This window comes from Neophocaena asiaeorientalis, unplaced genomic scaffold (assembly GCF_003031525.2).
Source record: "Neophocaena asiaeorientalis asiaeorientalis breed wild unplaced genomic scaffold, Neophocaena_asiaeorientalis_V1.1 scaffold177, whole genome shotgun sequence".
NCBI lineage: Eukaryota > Metazoa > Chordata > Mammalia > Artiodactyla > Phocoenidae > Neophocaena > Neophocaena asiaeorientalis.
In genome coordinates this window covers 8241180-8251047 of record NW_020172779.1, presented here as the reverse complement: position 1 = coordinate 8251047, position 9868 = coordinate 8241180, and the positions used below count along the sequence as shown (strand labels likewise).

Sequence of the window (9868 nt, the reverse complement as noted above, 5' to 3'; positions counted from 1 at the left end):
ACTTATCCAACCACCTTTTCTTTTTTTTTTTGGTTTTTCTTGTTTTGTTTTTCTCAGATTGTCCGCAGATGCTATTTGCCTGTTACCTTTGAGAGTAATCGTAACCTAAAAGAGAGGTGTCAGCTGTGAGGCCCATGCCACAGGTGGTCTCCCTTTCTGGTCTTCACTGAGCCATATTCTTGGCAATACCCACAGGCGTCTTGGTTGAACGGACATAGGTGCTCTAAGTCTTGGAGCCGCCGCAGCTAAACCCTCCAGCACGTGCTCCCTCTCGGGACTTCTCCCCATCTCTGTAGGATGGACGAGGCATCGCCAGATGGGCTGCTCTTCAAAGACCATGACTTCTCCTCTGACTTGTTGAGGCAGCTCAATGGCTTGAGGCAAAGCAGGATCCTGACTGACGTGAGCATCTGCACGGGGGCCTGGGAGATCCCCTGCCACCGCAGCGTGCTGGCCTCCAGCAGCCCCTACTTCTGGGCCATGTTCTGCAGCAACTTCCGGGAGAGCAGCGAGCCCAAAGTCCAGCTGAAAGGCCTCGACTCCGCAACTCTGGAGCGGATCATCCTGTATGTGTACACGGGCGAGGCACACATCACAGTGGAAAGCGTCCTGCCCTTGATGGAGGCCGCCTCCATGCTGCAGTACCCCAGGCTGCTTGAGGCCTGCTCCTCCTTCCTCCAGAGCCAGCTGGCCCCCAGCAACTGCCTGGGCATGATCAGACTCTCTGAAATCTTCAGCTGTGAGACCCTCAGGAAGAAAGCCAGGCAGGTGGCCCTGACATACTTCCCAGAGGTGGCCGCATCGGCTGATTTGAAGGAGCTCTGGGCCTTGGAACTGATAGACTACCTGGGAGATGACGGGCTCTGTGCAGAGGAGGAGAAGGTGTTCGAGGCCCTCATGGTTTGGATCAAGCATGACCTCCAGACCCGGAAGCAATACATGCAGGAACTGTTCAAGCAGGTCAGGCTGCAGTACGTCCACCCAGCCTTCTTCTACCACTTCATTGCCAACGACACCCTCCTGCAGTCCTCGCCCCCCTGCCAGACCATCTTGGAGACAGCCAAGAGGCAGATATTTTCTCCATACAGCACCACCAGTGCCCCGGGCCTCCAACCTCTGTGGCATGTCCCCCCAAGAAACTCTTACCAAGACTTCCTCATCCTCTTGGGTGGAAGGAAGGACAACCAGCAGACCACCAGGGACGTCCTGCTGTACGACGGACAGACCGGCCAATGGCAGAGCCTTGCTAAACTCCCGGCCCGGCTGTATAAGGCCTCGGCCGTCACCTTGCACCACAGCATCTACCTGCTGGGAGGCATGGCGGTGGACGCGGGGAACAGTGTGCCCAGCCCCAAGGTCTACATCTTTTCCCTGAAATTCAATCAGTGGAGGTTGGGGCAGCCCATGCTGGCAGCCCGCTACTCCCACAGAAGCACTGCCCACAAGAACTTCATCTTCTCCATCGGGGGGATTGGAGAAGGACACGGGGTCATGGGCTCCATGGAGAGATATGACAGCATCTGCAACGTCTGGGAGAGAATGGCCAGCATGCCACTGGGGGTCCTCCACCCTGCAGTCGCTGTGAAAGACCAAAGACTCTACCTTTTTGGAGGAGAGGACATCATGCAGAACCCTGTGCGCCTTATCCAGGTAAATGGTCCCTCCCACCATGGCTACACATGCACACACACACACATATACATACATAAATACATGCATATACACATATGTACACTGCATACACAAACACATACATATATATACATACACATACATACATGCTTGTCAGTTGCAGGGGAAGGAGAAAGGAGAGAGGGAGAGAAGGAAGGAAGGAAGGAAGTTAGGTTAATTTCAGCCAGATTTTATCCATTTATGAATTCTTTTTGTATAAGATTAACACAAAGGTACATCAGATACATCTAAAGGTTCTCCCTAGAACACATCGAATGCCAGATAGTGAAGTCCTACAGGAATACTGCAGATGCTTCTAACCAAAATCAGTAAGGCCTTAGAAGAAGACTCCCAAGCACTGGTCCATAGTCTGTTACCAAATCCCCAGGAACCTGACCTCAGATCTGCTGAATCAAAATCTCTATGTATGGGGTCTTGACATTTACTGTACAAACGTTTACAGGAGATTCTAAGGCACAGCCAGGTTGTGGAACCCCTGCCTTAACGATAGGTAGATGCTAATTTCACTAACAAGCTCTCTGAGAAGTGTGATTAATAAAGATCAAAATGTCAGAATACTGGGTGTTTTCCACCTTGACACAAGTTCTAATCTCTGCAGTTCACCTAGATATGAAAAACTTCAAGCCTCTACGTGATATATAATCAAGGAGGCCCCTGAGATCTGCTGTGTTCATTTAGAGGAGTTATATTGGGTGCCAACCACAGAGAAGGCCCTGGGGACATGGACATGAGCAGTAAATCCCACTTACCCTCCAGGAGCTTATGAGACAACTGCAATTCAGATGCTGAATAGAGGGGTGCTCTAAGAGCATAAGGGGTGCCCTAAACCAGTCTCGAGGGAATCGGGGAGGGTGTGAGGGTTCAGGGAACTTTGGAGGGAACTCTGTGAGGTTGGTTTAAGCTGACTTGAGCAGAGAGGCAGAGGAAGAGAGAAGGTAGGTGAGGATGAAGAGTAAAAGAGGAGGAGAGGGCTTCCCTGGTGGCGCAGTGGTTGAGAGTCCGCCTGCCGATGCAGGGCACACGGGTTCGTGCCCCGGTTCGGGAAGATCCCACGTGCCGCGGAGCGGCTGGGCCCGTGAGCCATGGCCGCTGAGCCTGCGCGTCCGGAGCCTGTGCTCCGCAACGGGAGAGGCCACAGCAGTGAGAGGCCCGCGTACCGCAAAAAAAAAAAGAGGAGGAGGACGCACAGGGTGGACAGAGGGCTCTGACGTGGACAGAGGTGGGCGGGCAGCTTCTCTGAGCAGATGAGCCTGCGTCTGCGTCTGGAACAGGAGTCACAGTCACCTGCTGAGGGAGGGGTGGCGTTCCCGGGTAAGGGAACAGCTGGCACAAAGGCCCCGAAGTAGAAAGGGGCACGGCCCTTCGCCTGGAGGTGCCGAAAGCATGACCAGGTTGCAGCAAGTCTGTGCACCAAGGCGGAGCTGGGGATGGTCAGTCCCCCCATAATCTCTCTCAGCCCCCTTCCCAAGCCACGCAAGCAACCCCCTCCACCAGACTGCTGCCCCTGAGACCCCCCTACAGAAATTCCAGAACATTCCTGGGGGGATGAGTGTGGAGATGAGGCTGATCTGGCAGGGCTTTCCAGGAACTGGGGTTCACGCCTAAGAGCAGCAGGGTCGGTGAAGTTGTCAAATTTGCATTTTTAGAATCTCCTGGACGCTTTGTGGAGAAGGCACTGCAAGAGGCGTGAGTGGACAAAGGAAGGAGAGTTGGGAGATTCTTCTAGAGGTCCAGGCAAGGGATGATGGCGGCTCAGACTAAGTTGGTGCCAGTGGAAACAGAGAAAAGTGATCGTTTCAATGCAATCCTTTTCTTGTTTTTCTCTCTCCTTCACTTCTCCAGCCCATATTGTCGACTCTTCGCTGACCATCTAGGCAGATTCTAAGTCTGTTCCAAATCCCACTCATTTACTTGAGCCAAGGGAGACATGTTCTGATCCCCTCCAAGCTCTGGCCACACAACACAGGTGTAATAAAGAGCTTCTGTGTAAAGCTAGAGCCCCTCCTACATTTTTTTAAAACGATTTTTCAAAATAAAGTCGACAACTATGTTGATGATTTCACATTACAAAATTGTTACCGATTCCTAAGAATAAATACAAAGCTCAAAAAAGCTTCTAAGCTACCTCATCAAGAAATGCTTAGGACGATTAAACAAGAAGCTTAAATAGCCAAAAAACGAAAACCAAAACACTAACATGTGAGAGATCCTTTTACACCGCAGTCATGAGAAGGGGAAATGGGGAAAGTATTAATTTGGAAGCTCTTCTTATCTACTTAGCATTAGCTTTGTAATGGAAATTGTACTCATTCAGATATCGCTCAAGATGAATGCTTGGGGTTACTTGATGGGGCAGGTTAGATTTTCAAGTATAGGTTCAAAGATTTCTTCATCGGATGGTTTATCTGCACGCAAGCATTCTTTTTAAGGACGAGGCTGCCATGGCGTTACTGTGCAAATTGTGTGTGTACGCGTACCTTTCTACCTGGCCTTCTTTCTACCCCTATTGCTGGATGGCGTTAAGCAAATCCTTTACCATAACAAAGTATCACTTCCTCCATGGGTCAAAGACCATCCTTTGTTGTCCTTGCCTCATCCGCTCTGGTGGCATGGTGAGGATTGTGAACAAATGTTTAATCTATTTTTGAAACCATCCCCAAAGCTAATAGAGAACAGAAAGCCAGGAGCCATTTACTCAAGTAAAATGCAACCAGTGTTTGCTTTTCCTCCAAGGACCTCCTGTTTCCAAAGAGTGTTTCCTACATATTTGCAGATGAAACCATGAGGCTTGACAGCCATTGTAGTTGCCCCTGTCTCTAGCTGTGGCCTCCTCTATGCTTCACCAACTTTAAGGACGGACAGAGACTTCAAGAGGGCTTCGGTCTTGAAAGCCTCCATCAAGAAAGCCACACCGAAGAAAAAGGAACCGTCCTGCACTGTTGGTGGGAATGTAAACTGCTACAGCCGCTATGGAGAACAGTATGGAGGTTCCTTAAAAAATTTTAAATAGAGTTACCAAATGATCCAGCAATCCCACTCCTGGGCATATATCTGGAGAAGACCATAATTCAAAAAGATACATGACCCCAGTGCTCATTGCAGCACTACTTAACACTAGCCAAGACATGGAAGCAACCTAAATGTCCATCAATAGATGAATGAATAAAGAAGATGTGGTATATATACACAATGGAATATTATTCAGCCATAAAAAAGAATAAACTAATGTCATTCACACAACATGGATGGACACAGAGATTATCATACTAAGTGAAGTAAGCCAGACAGAGGAAGACAAATATCATATGACATTGCTTATCTGTGGAATCTAAAAAAAAAAAACAACAAAAAAAGATACAAATGAACTGACTTACAAAACAAAAACAGACCCACAGATATAGAAAACAAACTTATAGTTATCAAAGGGGAAAGCTGGGGTGGCAGGGGGATAAATTAGGAGATTGGGATTAACATATACACACACACATATAAAATAGGTAACCAACCAGGACCTACTGTATAGCACAGGGAACTATACTCCATATTTTGTAATAATCTATAAGGGTAAAGAATCTGAATTCAGTTATATATATATATATAACTGAATCACTGTGCTGTTCACCTGAAACTAACACAACATTGTAAATCAACTATACTTCAATTTAAAGAATCTACAAAAGGGACTTCCCTGGCGGTCCAGTGGTTAAGACTCTGCGCTTCCACTGCAGGGGACACGGGTTTGATCCCTGATCAGGGAATTAAGATCCCACATGCTGCAGGGCACGGCCAAAAGTACAAACCATCACCAAATATCTTTAAACACTACTAATACTGAAATAAAAGCAAATTAAAATAGTAAATGCTTTTTTTAAATTTAAAAAAAAAAAGAAAGAAAAGCCGCATCTCCATGGCCCCAAGCAGAGCCATGAGTGTGGTGGATAAAGGCACAGATTCTGGGTTCAATCAGACCAGCTCTTCTACTACTCTAGCTGTGTGACCTTGAGCATGTCATTTCACCTCTCTCAGCCTCAATGGTCTAATCTGGAAAATAGAGGGAAGTAATGGTATCTACATCATAGGATGGTTGTGAAGATCAAATTTGGTGAAATGATAAAGTATAAGGCCTTTAATATGGTGGCAAAAATATTTTGTACAGAAAGAATTTCCGGTCAAGAATATTGGAATACTTTGTTCCTTCGTTTCATCCTATATCTCTTGTGCTAAATTCTGCCAGTAATGCACTAATTGGCATTTGACACTTAAACTTTAAACTGAGGGATCTAACAGGAGCACGTGTTCTGGGCATCATGATTTGCTGCTCTATTTCAGACGAAGGCCAAGGAATCCTGCCTCCACCTCTTTGCTCTTTCTTCCTTTTCTCATGCTTACTTTCTTCTAGGATTCTAATGACTTTCAGGCATGACCTGTTGTTCAAAAGCCTTCCTCTTTTAGCCCTAAATTTATTCTTGGCCCTAAGAGGCTCTCGGATACGCTGGAACATTTAGAAATTTAAACATGAGCCAGAAATAAAAATGATTGAAAAATCACTGGTTTTACGCATGTCCAAGTTGCTCCATTTCTCATTGAAAGGAAAGAAATGAGCCAAGCAAGGTAAGCAAACACATACTACAAACACTTAACTCTTTCTGTTATTTAATTATATTTTGTTTACTGATAGTAAGATAACTACATTTTAAGAACTGGGAAAAAAAGTGAAAAGAAAGAGAAATCACTGTTCTTTCACCCTCTTAATTACTATTTCTATCTTTTAAAAACGTTATCACTTTAAAATGCAGTGCCGTGATTATATTTCTCTGTCAGGTTTATCACATTTCCAGAAACACGTGGTTCAAAATGGAGACGAGAATGATCAAGAATGTATGTGCCCCTGCCGTGGTACTTGGGGAGCGGATTGTCATCGTGGGAGGTGAGTTTTAACAGAAGATCGAGAGGCTGGACACGAACCTGGCATCTCCCACGGGAAAATGGTCACTGATGTTTTTCTACAAGACAGTCTTTCTTTTTCTTATAAATTTATTTATTTATTTATTTTTGACTGCGTTGGGTCTTCGTTGCTGCACGTGGGTTTTCTCTAGTTGTGGCGAGCGGAGGCTGCTCTTCGTTGACATGCACGGGCTTCTCATTGCGGCGGCTTCTCTAGTTGCGGAGCACGGGCTCTAGGCACACGGGCTTCAGTAGTTGTGGCTCGCGGGCTCTGGAGCGCAGGCTCAGTAGTTGTGGCGCACGGGCTTAGTTGCTCTGTGGCATGTGAGATCTTCTTGGACCAGGGATCGAACCCATGTCCCCTGCATTGGCAGGTGGATTCTTAACCACTGCGCCACCAGGGATGTCCCAAGACAGTCTTTTTAAAAGCACATAACTGAACCACTTTGCTCTACACCTGAAACTAACAAAACATTGTAAATCAACAACTCCCCCACATAAAATTTAAAAAAATAAAATAAAAGTACACCCATCCAACTAGGGGAGTGTGGATGACTTGACAAAGCTCTTTTCTCATCCAGAAGTTTCTCCTTGTCAAACAAGGAATGAAATAATGAACATATTTCACAGAGTTGTGATCATAAAATGTGCTCATCTATCTAAACCACTTAGCACTATCCCAGACCCGGGGCAAATACTCAGAAAAACATTTGCTGTTGTAAATAAGATTAGCTGCTAAGGGATCATTTCTCTGTAGTTGTAGTATAATACTATGGTTAGGAGGGCTGGTTTGGGGGTCAGATAGACCTGGGTTCAAATCCTGACTCTGCCACTAACTGGCTGTACATTCTTAGGCAAGTTATTCATCTCTTTGTGCCTCTGCGTGCTGATCTGTGAAATGGGGATCAGAAGAGTACCCACCAGATAGGGCTGTCGTGGGGACCCACTTCTGAGTTCCCAAAGGCTCCGTCTTGGGATTGTTAAAGCTCTTGGATGAGCATATGAGAAAGATGAAAAAGCTAACGAGGCTGAGAGGGGCACTGGAATCTCTGCTCTCTATCTAAGAACGAACGACATAAGCGTTGCCCTCACTTCGAGTTAAGATGCAGAGACTGAAGTCAGACGGATCTGGGTCCAAATCCCAGCTCTGCCACACACAAGACCTTGGGCAGGTTATGGAAACATTCCATGCTTTAGCTCAGAGTCCAGCCTCAGGGTTAGGCGATGACAGAGATCAGACAGGTCCCTGGACCGCTGACCTCCAGTCCCAAATAAGCATCGCTGACCCTGTCGATATGCCATTTGTTTTTCAGGTTACACAAGGAGGATCCTTGCTTATGACCCTCAGTCCAACAAATTTGTCAAATGCGCAGACATGAAAGACCGGAGGATGCACCACGGGGCCGCGGTGATGGGGAACAAGCTCTACGTGACGGGTGGGCGGCATCTGACCACGGACTGTAGCATCGAGGACTCGGCCTCCTTCGACTGCTACGACCCTGAGACCGACACCTGGACATCCCAGGGGCAGCTGCCTCATAAGCTCTTTGACCATGCCTGCCTCACTCTCCGGTGCATCCCTCACCCCTCCACCACCCCCTGAAGCCCACGAGAAACTGAGAAGTCATCTGTCCTAGTCAAGATGCTCTTGTTGCAAGAGACAGAACACAGCTCCAAAAAGCTTAACCCTGGAAGGGTGTAGGGAGAGCTCACAGAACTGAAAGTTCCAGAGCCTGGAGGCCTGGGACCAAGCATACTGTTGACAGAACACTGTCTCTCTGTCTCTGTCTCTATCTCTGTCTCTGCCCCTCCATCTTTTCTCTCTCCCTTTCCCTCTCTCCCTCCCTCCTTCTCTACCTCATCTCTGTTAGGCTCTACTCTACAAATAAGCTTCTTTATCCACACAGTGTGAGAACAATGGCAACTGATAAATCCAGACCCACACTCTCTAGCTTGGCATCTTCGGGAAGAACTTTACCATTATCCCTATAGTAACTGCCTCCCAAAACGATGCTGATTGGCCCTTTTTGAACTCCATGCCTCCCTCTTGAGCCAATCACTGCTTCCAGGTTGTGCTACTAGAGTTGGCTTGTCCTGGATCATGTCTCTACGGGCAGAGGTGGGGTTAACGGTTGTCATTGACAACCTATTTGAACTGCACATAATGGGATAGAAATGGTTCCCCAAAGCAAGAAATAAATGCTGAGTGGATTAAAAAACACATCTTCCCAGAACATCACAGAAGTTCACAATGAGAGGGCAAAGACACCCAAGAGGGTTTCTGTACGCACTTGGTCCAGGTGGCAGCAATAGCAATTGCCATGACTGTGTTTCTCTGCGTTCTAGGATGTAGTGCATTGGAATTCCAGGAGAGTATGTGAAACTCAGTATCCAGCGTTTGCAAAATTATCTGCATCAGCAGAATAAAGTGTGTTTCTGGTGCCAAATGATGTTTTTCTTCTAGCCTCTGTGGAGCTGTAAACCTACAGAATTAAGCAGGATTTTCAATTTGGTAAATGTTATGAGAATTGCTGTTCTGAGGAAAGCCAACAAATTCCTTGAGAGATTACCGCAATTACGGCCCTTCCAATGCCAGGGCTGACTTTCCCTATGGCCCTCTTTGTCTCAAAGAGCCTCCCACACTGGCTCAGTCCCAAACTCAGGAATTAGCTGAAGCTGCTAGCACATTACAATCACCTGGGAAGATGTTTGAAAATGGGGTCACGTCCCATTTGGGATGGACAGACAGGGATTTTCACAGGTGGGACCAGAGCTCTGTATTTTTGAAAAGCAGCCCAGATCATTGTAATGTACGTGCAGTGAGGTCGAGAACCACCGCCCGCTCAGCTGCAGGCACAGAAGACCTTCACCTGCTGGTCCCATCCCCATCCTGGCCTGCACCCCCCACCAGCCCAGCAAGGGAGGCGAAGTCCTCTCCCCACCCGGGATGAGTTTTGCCGCCCTGAGCCTGGCACCACGGTGCCCCCAAGCTGACGCCTTCCTCCCCATCCAGCTCTCCACGTCCATGTTCTGGACTTTTCCTTTCTTCCTAGTTTGTATTTCTTGCGCTCTTTCTCCTGCTGGGGTCTGAAGCTCTGCCCTGCTCCCCAGACCACTTGGTTGTGGTCCAGACACCCTCCCCAGATGGTCATCCTGGACGCTGTCACCTGAGCTGTTGGCTGGCCTTATTTCAGCCTCTTCTCTTTTTTGTTCAATTTTTTTTTTTTTTTTT

At 47.3% G+C, this 9868-nt stretch overlaps 1 protein-coding gene across 1 annotated transcript; it reads left to right on the top strand.

Annotated features, from left to right (window-relative positions):
* Positions 1 to 297: 297 nt before the first annotated feature.
* On the top strand, positions 298 to 8239 carry KLHL38 (kelch like family member 38). Its single transcript, XM_024740961.1, has 3 exons — positions 298 to 1650; positions 6514 to 6619; positions 7950 to 8239. The coding sequence occupies exons 1-3, from the start codon at positions 298 to 300 to the stop codon at positions 8237 to 8239; spliced, it is 1749 nt and encodes a 582-aa protein (XP_024596729.1).
* The last annotated feature ends 1629 nt before the right edge of the window (positions 8240 to 9868 follow it).